The sequence below is a fragment of the Pinus tabuliformis genome, chromosome 3_1 (genome assembly GCF_031772625.1).
Source record: "Pinus tabuliformis cultivar Carrire ecotype Pingquan chromosome 3_1, CPIR1, whole genome shotgun sequence".
Taxonomy (NCBI): Eukaryota; Viridiplantae; Streptophyta; class Pinopsida; order Pinales; family Pinaceae; genus Pinus; species Pinus tabuliformis.
The window spans coordinates 519927903-519947913 of NC_142301.1; the positions used below are offsets into that span (position 1 = coordinate 519927903).

The following is a 20011-nucleotide window of genomic DNA, read 5'->3' on the forward strand; positions in this document are numbered from 1 at the left end:
CATGCAAACAAAAAGAGAACTAATATCCAACTATTTATTTTTATGAAAATTAAATTTCATTTTAATCTCCAAATAACAACCCAAAGCACTTATCTACTAACAATATCTCAAATATAATCACCATATTGAACGTCTTAATGGAACAGCCATACTTTGTTAAATTATTATAATTCAATATGTGCCACCTTATAAACAATGACGTCACAGACTACTGTTTAAGACTTGAAACCTCCATATCTGTTGAAAAGATAACAATTCCACTATCCAGCAATTTTGTAGCACTAACAATAAATTCCATGTATCTATGCAATGCTAGATCATTTCTACATCTAGCGATCACAGCTGTTTCTGATAATCAGCCTGTATAACAAACAGAGAACAATGAGTATACAATCTGGTAGGTTGCAGCATCCCCTTTGTCTACTGTTATAGATAGTAATGCAATATAGGAAAAGACTTAAAATCACTCAAGTTGCAACATCCCCCTTGTCTAATGTCATAGATGGCAATACAATATATGAAAATATGTATGTGAATCGACTTTGTTCCAAACTATGTTAGCATTAGAGGCGAGATACCAATCGTTTCTTGTATGTTTCAGCAATTTTCTCAGGGTCAGCTTTTGTTGTTGTATATGCATCAATCTTGTGCAACTCCTGTGTTCGAACCAGAATGCCATTAGACACATTTACAGTAGAAGCACAGACCTATTTGTAAAACCCAAGATCATTCATTGCAAATAAAAAATAATTCCAGTTACCTCAATCCATTTCAATAGTTTTGGCCTGTCATCTGTAATATCATAATTCTTAAACCTTGGAAACACAATCTGAAATCTTTCAACAAAAGGAGCATATGCAATGTCAACCTGCAGAGATTTCGTACAACGTTTCCCAATTGTTTAGTCAATATACACAAAAAGAATACAAGGTCAAATGGAAAACATAATGAAAGTTTTCATATTTAGATGGCTTACTACACTAAATTGACCCAAAAAGAAAGGTCCATCAGCAAACTTCCCCAGAGCATTTTCCAAATAATCAAAAGCAGGCCCTGTCATGATAGGGAAGTGCGTTTATATCATTAATCAAAGTAATTCATAATCCGTTGAAGGTAGGAAATCAGTGGTGGATATAGCAGCTGGAAACATTATTTTTACCGGATTCTTGCACAACCTCAGAGTCTGGTTTGCTGAAAGCGATGAATGCACTTTTTATAAGAGTGTCTGTATACTTCAGTAACTCATTTGCAGCGTCCTTTTTCTCAGGATCCTATTTGATTTCATGAAAATAAATTTAAGAGCTTAGCTTCTGCAGGAAAACTAGATAATAACTTGAGAGTGTTAAATATACTGTTCCAACCCTGCCTTGCTTCCCTGAAAATGTAAAGGACTTCAACATCATGATTAAAATTGATGGACCTCAAGTTCCTGAGCATTGAAAATACACTCTTCTGATTTAGCTTACAATGTAAAATAACGATATTAAAGTAGTCCTGCAAATACCATGGGAATGAGTTTAGGTCCTTCAAAATTGTTGTCGAGATAGTCAAGCAAATCCAAACTCTCTCCTGTGACTTTGCCATTGTGCTCAAGAGAAGGAACCTGAAAATTAAAAATAGTCAGTTGTTTGCAAGCTCTTCTATTCTTTTTGCAAATCCCATGCTTGAAATTTGACACCAATCTAGACATATCACACTTCACACACACCCAACAAGTAGGTCACTCATACTAATTATGTTAAACTCAAGTCTGTTACTTTTTCATAGTCCAGGACCAAACTGGAAATATCTAGACTGCAATGATTGAAAACTCCTAGCTGACATCTCAAATTACAAGTGAGAAAGTGATGCCCAATAAGCTTGGAGTTGCATTTGAACACTCAGTTTCACTTGAGCAAAGTCAAAAACATAGCACATTATCTCATCCACCATGCTATCATTAAATGCAACTTGCAGCTGAGAAACCCTAGAATTAAACATAAACCACAAAAATTGCACCCTTATCATGGCCTAACTAACATAATAAATATAATAATTATTAATCCACAGCAACATACTTTTCAAATTGTACCTGTTGCCTCCTAAACCTGCACTTGAATTATTCAAGTCCCTGAACCAAAGAATAGCCTTGAACCAACTCAGGAATGTTGCCCAAGCGGTGTCCTCTCTCTTTCCAGTTGATTCTTGAGAACATGAAGATGGAAATACCTAAGAAATGCCAATAATCTTTCCCTTAAGCTTAGATTCACAATCGGATAAAATGGCAAGATAGTTTCTTAGGGTCTTCATGAAGATATGGTGGAATTCAATAGAACTAGTGCCCTTGTAAGGGTAGTCGAGTCTGAACTAACACAAGGAAGCTCTATACATCTTGAATGCAAAAAGAGAACCAAAGATATATCTTGTCCAGAAAATCAATCCGCCAAATTAGTGATGTTTGATTAAGAGGATGAAAGCCGTACTTCCCCACACAGTCATTAGCAGAACTCACAGCATGCAAATAGAATGAACAGCAACAACTTTATTCAGGGAAATCATAAACAAAAGTCTGATGTTAGGGATCACTGATTTTTAAATTATTACAAAAACACAACAGGAAATAGCCTCAATGTTGTACATTGTCCCACTCAAACCTCCAAGGAAAAATTAAATCTTCACATGAAAGAAAGAGGTGGACTGATCCAAAGACTAACTCAGGTAGCAGCACTATTACAGCAGCAGAATCTACAGGAAGAAGAGAAGAAGAGCACACCCTTGATCATACAAACTCCAGTCTTGAAGCACGGGTCACTTTCTCACTTAGCAAGTGATTTAACTCCAAATATATCCCCTCGTGGCATCAATTCTTCTATCTTATTCATAGCTTTACATTACATCTCATGATGGATTAAGAAGGTCAAAATTGACCATTGCGCTAAAACAATTTTAACAAAATCCTCAAAATTAGATAGATGAACCATGACAAACTCAAGGTTGATCTTCTCAAGCCATGCATTTAAACCATTTAAACCCGACAAGAATAACATTGTTGAATTTTTGTAGCTGCGGTCGGTATTCAAGTCAACAAAATTAAAAGAAAGAATTTTTTTATTTTTGAGTTCATGTTGGCTCCAGGGAGCCACGTCGGCCCCACCATACGAATGGGTTTGACCCTTGGTCAAAACTCGCCCTCCTAATTTGACCTCTATATATTGACATTCCACCTCTCTCATTTGGCAAGCAATTCGGATCATCAATTCTTCTGTTTTCTGTCCACACATGCGAAGGAGAGAGAGAGAGAAGACCAACAAAATTTGACCTGAATTGTGACTTGTGTTCACTGTTGAAATATGTAACTAGGTTTGGTCTTCATAATGGCATATGTAATCGTGATTTTTATGTATTTAATGAAAAGAGAAAAATAAATTTATTATTTGTGTTCTTGAGGCATGGGTTTCATGGTCAAAGGAAATTTATTTTTAGGTCAAGCACCCATTGAGTGCTTTTGGGTTTGTCATAAAGTCAATTGAGTCATTGTCATGTATTGAAGACCCATTTGGGCATGTTACATATTGTAAAGAAAAATGTATTGAGTCAAAAATAGAGTCAAAAGACCCTCCAAGACCTTGTCATGGCACAAAAATCAAGTTGGCCTACATGAAGGGACAAGTCGGCCTCAATATAGCAATTCGTGCCCCTCTCAAGCCTATAAATAAGAAGGAATTTGACCTCATTTGCACACTCACGCAAGCAAGTTCGATCTCCTAAAGATGGAAGATGGAAAAGGACAAAGAAGAAGAAGAAAATCAAGATCGAAGTTTTTAGGTCCCTCTCTCTCTCTTTCGTTAGGGTTTCTACAGTTTCTGGGCTAGACAAAATTTTGAAGCTACATCGAAGTTGTGAAGCTGCAAGGTCGAAGTTGTGAAGTTGCCTCTAGATCGAAGCTGTGAAGATGCTAGTTCGAAGTTGTTGAAGTTGCATCAAGGTCAAAGTTGTGAAGCTACTAGGTCGAAGTTGTTGGAAGGTCGAAGTTTGTTGCTAGAAGCTATGCAAAGAAATCTCATCAAGAAGGAAGGATGGCTTGGTCTTGGAGGGCCTTGTTCAAGGGTCATAGGTCTTGGAATTTGTCAACTAAAGTTCTATAAGAAGAGGACTTTGGTGGGTTTCCCTCTCAGTTGGAGAGGTTTTGGCCCTAGATGGTTGCCTATATCTTGTGTCCTATTGTCTCATTGTTCTTTATGATTTGGTAGTTGTTTGATGATAGAGAACACTAATAATAATAAGAAAAGAAGAAGTTAATCAAGTAAAGTAAAAATACATCACAAGCAGTTATCAAAGTAAGAGAAATCACCTACACTTGTTGCCCCCTAGATTTCTCAACATTGACTAGTGTTGACTAAGGTTTTCCTGGGTTGTTTGACTTGCATTGACCAAACCATCTTCTGATCTGTTCGACTGCTGTTTGACTGAGGCAGTTGAATCAACCTGTTCTAAGTAGTTTGACCACAGTTGACCAAATCTCTTATGGGCAAGATGACTGAATTTCTGAGGCAGTTCTAGCGCTGGATTTCCGCCTATTTGATCTGAGTTGACTAACTATAGCAGAAGGGTGAAAATATATGTTGACTAAGTTTGACCTGTGTAGTTTTCTGTGGTCAGTTTGAACTTTGACCAAGTTTGACTGAAAAAAAAAAAAAAAAAACAGATTGTACATTTGTTGAATTGAACAATTTCTCCTAAGAAAAGACTGTTAGTTTTTGTGTCTCTTGTGCATGCTTATTTTACTGTGATCTCTACTGCTCTACTGCATTTATGATTGAAATTTTCTGAAGTATAACTGCTTAATGATGTGGAATGCTAAAGGAAGAACAATATCACTAGAAGTAATTATCTGTAGTAGAAAATTGTGCTTGTTTATATTGCACTTGAAAAGTCAACATGGTATCAGAACTTTGGTGAAGGAAAGGGCAATGAGATCAGTTTTGAAGACACCTACTTCTGCAATCCATCTATAACCAAATCTTTGATTAGATAGCTCCCTCTATTGAGACAAAAAATAAGCTGAAAGGTGCTACAAATTTTAGGGCTTGGAAGATAAGAATTGATCTCATCTTGTGGCAACGAAGATATTAAACCTTTGACATAGGTTTGGTCAAACATGGTCAAATAGGTTTGGTCAATGCCCAGAATTCTGCCCAGAAATTCAGTCAACATCCAATCAAAGGTTCCAAAATATAGTTACCGATCAAACGATAAAATTACCTAGTACTTGTTTTTTTGAGGTAGCAAAAAATCATTCGATTTTAAAAAGTGGTGATTCAGAATAAACTTCTTTTTTTTGGAGCATATTTTTGGCACTTTAAATTTTCTTATGTATCAAGTATGAACATTTTTTTTAAATGTTAGTGATTTTCATGCTTATCTTGAAAAGTGTTGATGTAGCATCAAGACAATTTTTAGAGGGCTTATTTTTGACACTTTATATTCTTTTATGTATCAAGTATGAACATTTTTTTTTTAGTGATTTTCATCTTGATTTTGAAAAGCATTGATGCAATATCAACCCTTTTTGTTTAGAGGGCTTATTTTTTACACTTTAAATTTTCTATTGTGTTAAGTGTAGATATTTTTTTTTAAATGTTGGTGATTTTCATTGATGAGCCCAAAATTTGGTAACTTGTTGGGCTCATGTGGCCTAATTATCCTTGTTCAATCCTTCATTTTTCATAGCTTATGCATTATTTTTCAGTATGTTTATGTCATTTGTACGAATGAGGGTAGTCACTCTTCCTAGGTGGCTAACACGTGCTCATTTCAGGTTTTTTGACACATGTTGGAGCAAAACCGAGCAATCATGGGCTAGAAGACAGCCAAGCTTGGGGTGAGGATTCGAAGGGGGGTTGTCTATGGCATTAAATAGCATTCCTCGGGATCTTCACCCCCAACTCCGAGCTCCAAAGGCCACCAAAACCGGATCTAGAAGGCAGCCAAGCAAATTTTGGAAGGAGCTGTCTACTCACAGTTTGGGCAGTCAAGTCCCATAGATTTAGGAGGCCAGCTAGGGCCCTCGTGGTGTATAAATGTTAAGGCCTCAGCATTCGTGAGGGACTTTTGGAAACCATTGCATATTTTGCACTACAGTGCTGTTAGCTCTACTTTGTTCTCTTGTAGCCATTTTGGGCATAACTCTTGACTTATGACTATTTTTTGATAATGAGAAGCAGTCCGATTTTATATCAACTCTGAGTTTTCTATAGGAGCCATAGCTCTCAGGGTTGGGCCCAACCTGAGAGCCTAGGGCTTCCTTTTTGTACTGTTACCTTTCCTTTATGCATCGTTGTTCTCCTTTTATGCATTTGAAACGTATTTCTGTTGGGCAGATTTAGTTGTGTTGGTTAAATAGGTCACTGTTTATGAATAGAATTGCTTCAGATGTTTAAAATGGATTGGTAGGATAATAACAGGAAGAAGCTCCAAAAAAAGGGTCAACAACACTCTCTGTTTCGCCTCATCCTTATTGGATCAGGGGCTGGAACTGAAGAAACAGTGCTGCCCCAACAAAAACACTAGTTTGCTTGACCATGCAATCCTTAGAGTACTGTTTTCAGTTGCAGAAGTTAGTTATGGGTTCAGATCTCTGAAATGTGTCTTTGCATGATTGATGTACATGGTTTTCTGTCCAAATAAAGCTGATGTTCATTCGTTTTATTGATAGTTAGATTGATTAGCTAGGACTTTGATTATTTGTAAGACGTTGTTGATTCGATTAAATGTACATTGTGCAAGGCATCTCTACCACTCCCTCGTCCGCCTAAGCTTCATCAAAGCCAGTTGTTCCATCTCCTAGCTAGGTTCCTTGTCTCACACATGTCCTTTTGTCCATGTAACCCTACCTTTTTGTGCAATCATTGCTTCAGCCTTCTTTGAGCCAATTTAGCCACCTACACCTTCTAACCACTCCATCCACCAGTCCCTGGGCCACTTCAGACCCCTATCCTACCTCCATATCCATTCATGCACCTTCCCTCACTCACCCATCCTCCAAAATCCAATTTTTTAAACATCCTGTAGAAATTTCTGAACATCCTGTAGAAATCTCTGAACATCCTGTAGAACCCTTGCAGACTTCCTGTAGAAGCTCACAAATGAGGTTTTTTGATAGCCAAACTTTGTGAAACTCTTCGGAAGGGTGTTAGGGACTCCTTAGACCCTCTATGAACCTTCCCAACCTTTTCCAAGCATTTCTCCTCCTTGATCCACCCCTGCATAGTAAAAAGCCAGTTAAAAGCACATGCTTGATAATTCTAATAACTTATTCAAAAATACAAAAAGATGTTTTCTTCAGATAAAGTTAGTCTAGACACATGTATTTTACCTTCATAGAAGTAATGGCATCTCTTCCAGTAGTTTGCATTCTCTCCTTTGCACCAATAGGACTAGCTGGTAGAATTAGGGTTTGCGTTACTTTTTGGCTTTCAGTTCTTTCCGCAAGTAGATTAACTTCCTTTGAGTTAGCTTTCATCCATCAGTTAAAAAGCTTCTTCTAAGAGCTCATAGAAGTTGGATTAAGCCCCTAGCGGACTTGTGCCAGCTGACCAAGTGACAGCTGCGGCAAGGGCTAGTACTTGTGCATACAGCACCGTCGCTTCCAAGTTTGTTACGAACTACCGGGTTGATAAAAGTAAAGAAGGGAGTCCCAAGAGTTGCAGCATTATTGCTGCAATACTGGAGCCCACCATTCATGTTGATAATAAAACATAAAAAATAAAATAGAAAAACATGACAAAAAAAATCAAATATAAAAAAATATATAAAAAAGAAAAAAATAACAATAAAAAAGGAAAAAAAAAGACAAAATTAACTTGTAAAAATAAAAAACTAAAAAATATCAAAAAAAATAAAATTCAAAAAAAAAAAAAAAACTAAAAACAATCAAAATAATACAAAAGAAAACAAATTTTCAAATATTGAAAAAAGTGACAAAAAAATCAAATATAAAAAAAAAAGACAAAAAAAAAAACTACAAAGTGTAAAAAAAAATCAAAATTTAGTCGTAAAATTTAAAAATTTAAACAAAAGAACAAAAAAATATAAAATACTTCAAAAATACAACATAATTTAAGAAAAGAAAAAAAAATAATAAAAAAATAAAAACAATTTTTTTGAAGTTATAAAAAAAAAATTAATATTAAAAAAATATTAAACATTAAAATAAAAATTAAAAATAAAAAAAAATAAAATAAAATTAAAAAAAAAACATTATAATATAAATCATTTAAAAAAAAAAATTGAAAAAAAAGGCCCGAGTGGCAAGGGCTGATTAGCTTTCCTTCCCTCCCACCCCCATGGCCCAACAAGCCCTGGGGTGGCAGGGGTCGATTGCTAAAATCGACCCCCGCCCACCCCAGAGCATGTTGGGCCACGGGGCTGCTCCCTCCCCACCCACCCCTACGGCTCAGCTGGCCCGGGGGTGGCAGGGGCCGACTCATGGAGTCAAACCCTGCCACCCCCGGGCCGGCTGGGCCGCTAGGGTGGGCAGGGCCGGCGTTCTAGATCTAAAACTTAGGGAGGAAATTCTCTGCATAGAGAGGGTTTTTTGCACTACTATAGGGAGCAGGATTTTTGTAGAGAATTAGCTAGTTTGGACCAGACTTGTGGAGACTAAAAGAGATGTATTTCAGCTTTGAAAATTTCATGCTATCATGAAATTTTCTGAGAATTTCATGTACTCAAAGACTTTGATCAGATCTTTAATTCTTGCAAACTATTGTCAGAGATAGAGGTTGATCGGTGGTCTGCATTTAATAAAATTTGAGATAATTCTTGATCCATATAAGTATTTGTTTTTGAAGTTTTGCACTATTGTGAATTAATTTAATGCATGCTTGTTTTAATCATTTGAAAGTTATCTTTTAATGATGGATCTAATTTTTATCATGTTAAATTATGAATTTGAATAGATAAGCAGGACGTATTTGTTAACTACTTAGCAAATTCATGTCAAGTTTATCTTGGTTTTAATAATGATTATTTTATGAGAAATATTTCCTTAATGCAATCATATCTTTTAATTTGAACGCATGTTATTTGAATTTGGATGTATGTGCACCAGAGATCTGATGACTGTTCATCAGATAGTTGAATACATATACTTGCTTGAACTAGTAATAACTCTTGGAACTATTTCCTTGGCTTATTGACTTCATTTTTATTCCAAATTCAAAGCTAGTACAAATCCCCTTTTTACCTTGCTCTTGGTTGTGAGGGGGACTAATCCTTCTTTCAATCGAGATGGATTTAGGATTTATTTTATGTTAATTAGGATAGATTTGCATTTAGCTTTAAATATTGCATTCTAGAATTCCTCTTACACAAGGGGTAGATTTTAGAGTGGCTTGGCTGAGCCATTAATTCAAGTTAAGGATCACTTTCTTGCACGAGCTCTGCAAGAAGGAAGATCTGATGTCTCTTCTCTTTTGGTAAGTAATAGATATACTATAAGCCATCAGAGTAAGAGAGAGGGTAACTGGACCCAACTGAACCAGTCATAACCACCATTCCAAATGGAAAAGGAGTTGATTTAAGTTCCCGACCAGGTGGTCTCCCTTATAATGTTGACGTGGTCATTTTGGGCCATCAACAGGTCCATGATCTTAATAGTAAGATCTACCCTCTCCCACCAACATCATCTAACACTGTGTCCTTGATTCTTTTTGAGGTTGCTTGAACTGAATTTCTTCAAAAATACCAAAACTTTGAAATAACCATGGCCTTAAGAGCGGTCTTGACCTCCCTCAACCTCTTCAACATGATGAATGAAGAGGCAAACCATGTATCTAGAATCTTCAACAATGATAAATGGGTGTAAGCCTTGTAGATTGTGAGGGAATTTGTATAATTTTGTACAAAGTTGCGGATATGCCATGCATCCTCAATAATACTTCCAATCCAAGGCACATCAGAAGAAATAGTTTTAACTTTAAGTGCTAAATTCAAGGAATGGACAATGCAAGGTGTCCATAATACTTGTGGATATTCAATTTCCACAATTATTTCAACAACCTTGCAAAGAGGTGCATTGTCTATAATGATTTGCACACAAGAATCAACACCTACATCTTCAATAACTTTAATGAACAACTCACCAATATATTGTGCATCCTTGTATTGTCCAAGTGCATCCATTGATTTCAAGAAAACCAGTCCATTCAAGGAAGATACCATGAAGTTGATGAGTGGGTGGCATGTTGGATCTGTCCATCCATCGAAAACAATACTAACCCCAGATGTTGGCCATGTTGATTTAATAGGCTCAAGAATTTTGTCCACCTCTTTCTTTACCTTAGTCAACAATGTGGTTCTAAGCTTCTTTGACCCAGGAGGAACATAGCCTGATGGAGCCCCTTGAGTTAGAGCTCGGCACATCTCAAGAAATAAAGGTGAGCGTGCAACATTAAAGGATATGAAGTTCAGATAGAAAAAGAATGTAGTAGTGATATCAAGCTCTTCCCATCTCTCTTTCTAAAAAATATTGTCCATTGGACAAAGTGCCACTACCTTTCTTTTTGTTGCTTGACGCACACCCCCACCAAAACTCTCAAATGGAAATTTGTTGTTGCTCTTCCTCAAGAATGGAAGGGGATCATCATTCTTGCTTTTTTAGATGATGCAGCCACCCTCGCCACATCAACATTGCCTTTTTTTCCATTTCTTTCCTCTTAGTTAAAGACACGTTTGTACATGCTCCAATTCCACAACCTGGTAAGCCCAACAAATGAGATTTCACATGGTAATAATTGATCTTGAAATGATTATTGCAATAGTTTCATTTCCAAGCAACATTGCCTCCTCCCTTCAACTTGGTGCTTGGCCCTGGATCTCTTGTGATATACTTCAACAAGGGATATTTGTTTTCTTGAGTCTGCTTTCTTTCTAAATTTATTATGCCCTCAACATTTGAAGTTGTTGTTGCAACCCTACTTCCAATAGAGGGAACACTTGCAGACCCTGATGAAATTGGAACCGGAGGGGCATCACCAATGGGAACATTCTTCCCCTTCCTTTTTCCCTTCCCTGCTGCCCTTGACTGAGACATGAATGTTGTAAAAAAATAAAGAAAAAATGCACGAACTTGTAAAAAAATGGATGCAAAAAAATAGAAGCCAAATGCACTTACCTGTTGCTTGAATCACCTCCAAAATGCTCCCAGACCCTTTGCTAGTCGCTCCCACACACCCACAGCGAGAGAAACACTCAAGAATGAGTGAGAAATAGGCCCAAATTGGGTTTTAAACGTTGTGTGACATGCTTTTCAGAGGGACACGTGTCCTGACACGTTGGCCCATCGAATTGGATTCACATGCCCATCAAATCCCACATTCCAAGACATGCTAGACTCATGAATCAAACATGTGTCCTAGAGAATCGTGTTTGATTCATGGGATTCGGGACACGAGGGGGGGGAGGACGTATCTAGTTTCTTAGCTCATTAACTAAAAACAAAAACCTAAGATTTAAACTACTCAACCATGGTGACTCAATTTTTTCCTACTTTTCCAATCATACTCTATTTTAAGCATCAAACAGATTATCAAGTGAAATCATATCTCAAGTGTAGCCATTCATTTGACATATTTGGTTAATCATCATTTGCGACCATATGCCAATGCACCTTGTGGGTAGTTGAGGCTCTTAATGAGCCAACCTATAGCTAGTAGTGAAGAGTTAAACTGTTGTTATATTTTACTATTCTTTATTGTAATTTAGGGTTAGGTTGGCCTAGCCTTCTCCTTCTTCTCCTTGGGGATAGTGCCTTAACTCTAGTAAGAATGGTATAAATACACCTTTTTCTATCCCTCATTTGTACAACCATCACATTCAAGGGTGTTTAATTAATCTTTTCCTAAGGGAACTATTGCCGCAAAATCGAGCAGGCTCAGTGCAAAGCCTCATTGGGCAGGGCTAAAGCTTATGGTAACAAGAGAAAGGGTTGCCCAATGTCACAATCACCTCAACAACCTTTCTCCTACTCTTTAGTGGTATTAACCACAAGGGAGGCTTACCTCGATCACCTGAAGGATATTCTAAAGCTATGGATCAAGGTGATGGATTAAAGATCTATAAATTTAATATGACCCAAAGTATTGGCAAAGCCTAGAAAGGCCTAGATGTTATGTACCAAGATTCAAATGCTCTATGCCTAGACCAAAGATAAGGCTTCTATATGTTAGGGTTTGATTGATATGCAATAATGCAGTACACAATGTCATATAACAACCCAATGAAATGTCCTTCGAATGATAATGAAAAGACCTTGCAATAGACACTAGGATTAGGGTTAGGAATTTGATTTTTATGGCTGAAATGTATGCATAAACAGCAAACAAGTGTGACATCAGCCCTAAATAGGAGGGATTGACCATGCACTATGCTAGATTTTTCCTTTATATGTTTTATATATCCATTTCCTAAATTATGAGCTACAAACAACCAATAAAAATTCACTTTTATGTAGATAGCTACATTAAAAATCATAGTGGCTAACCTTAAACATCTAGGAACAAAGGAAAAAGGAATAAATTCAATAAAATTTATGAATGATCAACGCAATGAAGATTAGTGCCTTATCCTACAAGGGTTTAATGGAGTCTTTTGGGGCTAAATTTAATGAAAGAGATTTTGATGGAGTGAGGGGGGATGACTAGGAAATCTACTTTCAAAACCCTAACTATTTTTCTTGTGAGGGGAGAAATTAAATATAAGGAATGCACAATCAAGATTCAAAGTTTCCTTATAGTCTTCCAAGAGAACATTTTGCATGCAATAATGGAGCAAGATTTCAACATAAATTCAACATTTAGTCATGACTTGAATAGAAACCCTACTTCACACATACAATACGCAAAATATCAAAGATAAAGAATTAAACTTACAAAAATCTCCAAAGAAACACTTCTTTCAATCCCCAAAACACATCTTGATGCAAAAGAACATCCCGACAAGGAATTTGCACCATAGAAAATCACATCTTGCCCAATGTAGCGAAAAAGACTAATTCACACTTTCTTGGTAGAGATGAGTGAAGAATGTGTGATTATGAATGAAATGAGGGGGGGTGCTATTTAAATGAGGCTTCTCTCCCTCATTTTTACAATAATACAAGTAGAAGCCCTGACTACAATTTTACTTTGAGTGTTCCACAAGAGTGAGGTTACAAGCCAACCTCATAGCTCAAAAACATGACAAAAGATACTAAAAATGACCACACGGGTGGGAGAAAAACCTCCTCCACTATGACATCATCCTCCAAAGAAACTCTAAATTCCATAGCTAAGTGTCAAATGGGTTAGTGAGTGCTCCATATGCCAAAAGTAGTTCTAATACCATGGGCATGCCTCCAAATTTCCTTCATATCAGGATATCATCACCAAAATGCCTAATGTCACCCTCTACATGGAAAAAGAGGTGGTGTGGAACAAAAATACTCAAGTGTTAAGGCCAAATAGTGATGTGCAAGCCCTCCCCTATCGTCCCAAAGGTAATAAACATCATCCGGGTTTCAGAACATGCAACGCCCATCAAATAGTGTCAAGGCCAGCTTGGGGGCAATCCTGGTTCCACTTGGCACGTCATTTATAAATCCAACACCGAGCTTCACGGGCTTAGCATTTCAGCATCTTGGGGTACTTCAGAGTGTCAAGTACCATGTGGAATCATCAAGTAGCCCAACACTCTACTCTGGGTGGGCAGCACTGAATCAACAAGGTCACATCCGCTCTCTATAATGGGTAAAACGACCCCTGGTATGTTGTTGAATGGAGTGATAATCATGTCTCCAAATAACTCTATTGTTATGACAATACCACTTGACAAAATCTTACTCAAGATCACGTGAATTCCTCAATCATTAGGGGCAATAACCATAAACGCACCATAGGGGACAATACATAATGTTGGGGGTGTTGAAAAGTAAGTAGCTATGGTCGACATTTTTCATTGGAAACATGGAGAAGAAATGAATTTTTGGCATCTCAAGTTGACCCATATTAGCTCCACAAGTTGGCTCCTTGAAGGTCATCATGTCGGCCTCATTAGGGTTGATTATCCCTCATGATGCCTATTTATACAAGTTCATTGGCAAACATTTCATCCACTATCATCCACAAACAATTTGGTCTACAATCAATCACAAGTTTGGTCATCTATTGCAAAGCGTATCCACATGTGCGAAGGGTAAAAGGAAGTCTATTACATTGCATTGACCTAATTTTTCGGACTAAAGTTAACCAAATTTTTGTCTTGGGTATTCTACTCCTATTTGGGCTATCATATTGTGTCATCTAGAAGGTCAAATACTATAGAGAAGCTCGCTCTCTTTCATTTGATTTATTTCTGAAGTTGATCAAGAGTTTTTGGGTCAAATTTGTGATTAGTATGTTGGTATCATCTATGGTAACTACAGTGAGAACTTCGACCTCCTACCATGTGACTACAGGCCTATATTTCGGCCTCCTTGTGTAGACCTTACTCATTGTGATTGAACAAAAGTGGAAATTCTCTCTTCTTTGAGCAGACTTTGATTGGGTAACTCATTGTTGACTATTTTGGTTTTGTTGGAACACTCTGATGTACTAACTACTATTGATGGAAAAAATCTCTCTCGTAAGTAAATAATTTTTGGGTTTTCCCCATGTGGGTTTTTCCCTGGATGTGAGCCTAATGTTGGTGTCTCTTATGTCTTTCTTATTGTCTTTTGTTCATTGTCTAATGTGTGTTGAGAAATCTAGGGGGCAACAAGAGTAGGTGTTTTATCTTACTTTGATAATTGCTTGTGATGTATTTTTACTTTACTTGATTAATGTCTTCTTTCCTTTATTATTATTAGTGTTCTTTATCATCAAACAACTACCCAATCAAAAAGAAAAATGAGACAATAGGACACAAGATATATGCGATCAGCCAGGGCCAAAACCTCTCCAGCTGAGAGGAAAACCCATCAAAATCTTTCTCTTCTTATAAAACTTCAATTGACGAATTCCAAGACCTACAACCCTTGACCAAGACTCTCAAAGACCAAGTCATCCTTCCTTCTTGATGAGCTTTCCTTACATAACTTCCAGCAACAAAATTTGACCTTCCAGCGACTTTGACCCTAGGAATAATTTCTGCAACTTCGACCTAGCAGCTTCACAGCGTCAACCTTGATACAACTTCAGTAGCTTCAACCTAACAACTTCACAACTTCAATCGAGAGGCAGCTTCATAGGTTCAACCTTGCAGCTTCACAGCTTCGATGCAGCTTCACAGCGTCAGAATTTCTTCTAGCCAGAAATTGTAGAAACCCTAACGAAAGAAAGAGAGAGAGATCCAAAAAATTCAATCTTGATCTTCTTCTTCTTCGTCGTCCTTTTCTAGCTTTTATCTCGAGGAGATCGAACTTGAGTGAGTGGGTATGCAAAGGAGGTCGAATTCCTTCTTATTTATAGGCTTGTGAGGGGTACGAATTGCTATCTTGATGCAGACTTGTCCCTTCATGTAGGTCGACTTGATCTTTGTGCCATGACGAGGTCTTGGAGGGTCTTTTCACTCTATTTTGACTCAATAAATTTTTTCTTTACAATATGTAACATGCCTAAATGGGTCTTCAATACATGATAATGACTCAATTGACTTTATGACAAACGTAGAATTACTCAATGGGTGCTTGACTAAAAAAAAAATCCTTGAGCATGAAACCCATGCCTCATGAACACAAATAATAAATTTATTTTTCTTTTTTCATTAAATACATAAAATCACGATTACATATGCCATTATGAAGATTGAACCTAGTTACATATTTCAACAATGTGATCTCTATTTACTACTCTTGTTGAAGAAATAATGGTTGAAGTTTTTCATGTAGGTTTTAACCCCATACAGAAATTACCTGCATACGAATTCTAAGACACATAAAATAAACAATGCGAGAGCATAACACATAAAACACATATACAAAAAGATTTTCCCCTAGATCCCAAAACCGGGACTACCAGCTTGATTTTTCATTATGTTCCTTTCAATGTTACAATACATATTTATACATGTCGAAGCATCCAATACCATGGACCGAAAACCATCATGTCCAAAACCATGGACCAATAACCATGTGCGAAAATCATGCACAAAACCATAGGTAGGTCCGCCCAACCTAACATAGGGTCCAAGACCAAAATTTTCCGGGGCTCTGCCCTAGGCCCCATAGAGTGGGGTTAACTGCAACCCTCAAACGCCCTGTGACTCCCCCTGCTACGCAATTGGTGCAACGAAGGTGGGGCTCCGCCCCCCTTCTAACCCCCCGGTTAACTACGTGGGCTAGTCGTGGAGAGAATATAACACAACCCAACATTCTCCCACTTGTTGTTTTCTTTCCACATGGGGCCACAAGAGAGCTTAGTCATTTATCCAGCCCTATAATGCCCATTATTTCTCTACACCAAGAGAACTTCTCAGAGCTCACAGATTTTGTCAATGCATCTGCAGTATTCTTCAAAGTGTCCACCTTTACCAGCAACACCTTTTTGTTTTCTATCATATCTCTCACAAAGTGATACCGAACATCAATGTGCTTTGTCTTTGAATGATATGCAGGGTTCTTTGCCAAGAAAATTTCACTTTGGCTGTCATAGTCTATCCTTATAGCTCCCTATACTAACCCCATATTTGAACACAACCTCTGCAACCAAACTGCTTCCTTGCTTGTGTGAGTGGCTGCCATGTATTCTGCCTCTATAGTTGATAGTGCCACTATAGATTGTTTCTTCCTCATCCAACTGACTGCACCTCCAAATAGGTTAAACACATACCCACTTGTAGATCTTCTTTGATCCAGATCTCCAGCCCAGTCTGCATCAACAAAGCCACGAATATCCAACACTCTATCCAATCCTGGTCTTCCTTGGTAGCACAAGCCATAATCACTAGTGCCACACAAATACCTGAAAACCGGCTTCACTGTTGTCCAGTGCTCCTTCCCTGGTTTTGACATAAACCTACTCAATACTCCCACTGCATGTGCAATGTCTGGTCTAGTACAGACCATCGCATACATCAGGCTACCTCTTCCTCTTCCTCTTTGTCCGATCTCTTTTAATTTCCATGCCCAAAATATAGTTTGCAACACCAAGATCTTTCATGTCGAATTTGGAGGACAAATGGGTCTTCAAATCCTGGATATTTTCTTTGTCATTTCCAACCAGCAACATATCATCCACATACAAGACCAGATAAATAACACGGTCACCAATTAATTTGAAATACACACAGTGATCTGCTTTGCTTTTGGTGAAGCCAAGTCCCCGTATAAATGTATCATATTTTTGATACCACATCCTTGGTGACTATTTTAACCCATAAAGAGACTTCTTTAACTTGCATACCAATTCTTTCTTACCCTTCACCGCAAATCCTTCAGGTTGCTTCAAGTGGATCTCCTCTTCCAAATCCCCGTGAAAAAATGTTGTCTTCACATCCATTTGTTCTACCTCAAAATCAAAAGCAGCAACAACAAATAAAAGTAATCTAATATAAGTTACCTTGGCAACAGGAGAAAAAATATCACCAAAATCAATTCCTAGCACCTGGGAATAACCTTTTGCTACCAACCGAGCTTTGTATTTCTCCACCTTTCCTTTTGCATTTGTCTTCTTCTTGAACACCCATTTGCTACCAATAGGTTTCCTTCCAGCCGACAACTCCACCAGATCCCAAGCCTCATTTTTGTACAAAGATTCCATTTCATCAACCATGGCCTCTTTCCAAAGTTTTCCATCCTCTGAATCTACTGCTTCCTTCACAGTTCTGGGATCATCATCAGTAATAGATAAAGAAAAATTTAAATAGAAAGCAGATGGACTATACCTTTCTGGCTGCCTTTTTTCTCGAACTGATCTTCTCACACCTGGAGTTTGTGGTTCTTCATCTTCTGATTCCTCCTCTGCTGTAGAGTTTGATTCTTCCTCTTTAAGCTCAAACTCTATCTTTTCAAGTTCCTTTGGTTGGACTTCATGTTTAATAACATCTTTCACCTCTCTAAACACCACATCTCGGCTGTACACAACCTTCCTTGTTACTGGGTTCCAAAGCTTATAACCCTTTAAATCATCCTTATACCCAATAAAGATGCACTTTTCAGATTTACTATCCAACTTGGTTCGTTTTTCCTTTGGAACATGTACATATGCATCACATCCAAATACCCTCAGATGTGAAAGAGAGGGTTTCTTACTAGTCCATACTTCTTGTGGAGTCTTATCCTCCAACGCTGATGAAGGTGATCTGTTGACCAGGTAACATGCTGTCTCCACCACCTCTGCCCAAAATTCTTGTCCTAACCCGGCACCACTGAGCATGCTTCTTGCCCATTCCATCAACCTCTTGTTCATTCTTTCTGCAACTCCATTTTGCTGAGGTGTATATGGAGTAGTCTTCTACCATGCTATACCACACTTCTTACAGAATTCTTCAAATTCCTTACTGCAAAAATCTCCACCGTTATCTGTCCTCAGCACCTTTATCTTCTTCTCTGTCTGGTTTTCCACTAGAGCCTTAAATTCTTTAAGCCTGTCAAAGACTTCAGATTTCTTCTTAAGGAAATATATCCATGTATTCCTCGATAAGTCATCTATAAATGATACATAGTACACAGACTTACCCAGTGATGGAACCTTCACAGGTTCAAACACATCACTGTGCACAAGCTCTAATATTTGTTTCGCCCTCTTACCACCAGAGGGGAAACTCACCCGATTCTGCTTCCCATATACACAATTTTCACAGAAATCAAAATCCAGAGAGCTATTACTCATACCTTCTACCATACCTTTACCATGAAGTATTCGGAAGCCCTTCTCTCCAATATGTCCAAGCCTTTGATGCCACAACATGGTCTTCTCTCCAGAGACCACTAGATTTTATGCTCCACTTTCAGAAACCATGGAACTGTTGCACCCATCAACAACAATGCTACCTTGCAGCTTGTACAGAGTTCCAATTCAAACTCCCCACATCAATACCAGTGCTCCCCGAACCATCTTGCAGGTATCCTTCTCAAACACTGTTTTTACACCTGCATCATCCAGCTTGCTTATAGAAATCAGATTTCTGGTTAATGCAGGAATATGCAGAACACCCGGAAGTGTTCTAACCCTTCCACCTTGCAACTTCAACTTTACTTTTCCGCGACCAACGATTCTAGCCTTTTTGTCATCCCCCAAGAAAACATCACCACCATCATATTTCTCATACTTGCAGAACCACTCTCTATGGGGAGTGAAGTGAAAAGATGCACCTGAGTCAATCAACCATGCCTCATGATCTACATGTGTACTTGAAGAAGCCAAGTACACATCCACATCTTCATCTGAGGTGGTTTTCGCCTCTGCAGAAGGAGCATCATCAGATCCCTTTCCTTTATCAGGAGCTTTAGATTTACAGTCCCTTTTGTAGTGCCCTTCCTTTTCGCATTTCCATCACACCACCTTTACAGGTTTTCCTGGAGATTTAGATCTCCCACTCGATGACTTATTTTTGTTTCTGTTCTAGGACCGTCCTCGTACAGACAAGGCATCACCATTCTAGTTCTCCGTATTTTTCCGTTTCATCTCCTCTGTCAGCAAGGATGAGACTATTTCATCAAACTGCAAGGCAGTTGTATTGCTACCTATTGCAATAACCAGACTATCCCACGAATATGGTAGAGAACACAACAAACTGATGCACTTATCTTCATCTGAAATTTTAATATCAACAGATGATAACTGACTTACCACAGTATTAAATGCATTCAGATGCTCTGTCACTGAGTCTCCATCTTTCATCCTCAGGTTATACAGCCTCTTTCACAGGAACAGTTTATTCACCAGAGACTTAGATTGGTACAAAGTCCCTAACTTGTCCCACAAAGCCTTCGCCATAGCTTCCCCTGATACATTTAGCAAAACTGAATCTGAGACACACAATCGTATTGTGCTCTTTGCCTTTTGATCCAGCTTCT

At 38.0% G+C, this 20011-nt stretch overlaps 1 protein-coding gene across 2 annotated transcripts in view; it reads right to left on the minus strand.

The window, feature by feature from the left end:
* Nucleotides 1–214: 214 nt before the first annotated feature.
* The window catches only part of LOC149188112 (glutathione S-transferase L3-like), a 49406-nt gene continuing 29609 nt past the window's right edge, over nucleotides 215–20011 (minus strand). Inside the window, exons 5-10 of one of the 2 annotated variants that reach the window (XM_089411591.1) lie at nucleotides 1505–1603; nucleotides 1160–1271; nucleotides 977–1053; nucleotides 761–868; nucleotides 579–656; nucleotides 215–360 (exon numbers count right to left, since the gene is read on the minus strand). In XM_089411591.1, coding sequence (XP_089267717.1) covers nucleotides 337–360; nucleotides 579–656; nucleotides 761–868; nucleotides 977–1053; nucleotides 1160–1271; nucleotides 1505–1603 — 498 coding nt within the window. In that variant the 3' untranslated portion in view covers nucleotides 215–336. Of the gene's footprint in view, nucleotides 657–760; nucleotides 869–976; nucleotides 1054–1159; nucleotides 1272–1504; nucleotides 1604–20011 lie in introns of both variants that reach the window. The other variant, XM_089411592.1, reaches the window with a different exon arrangement.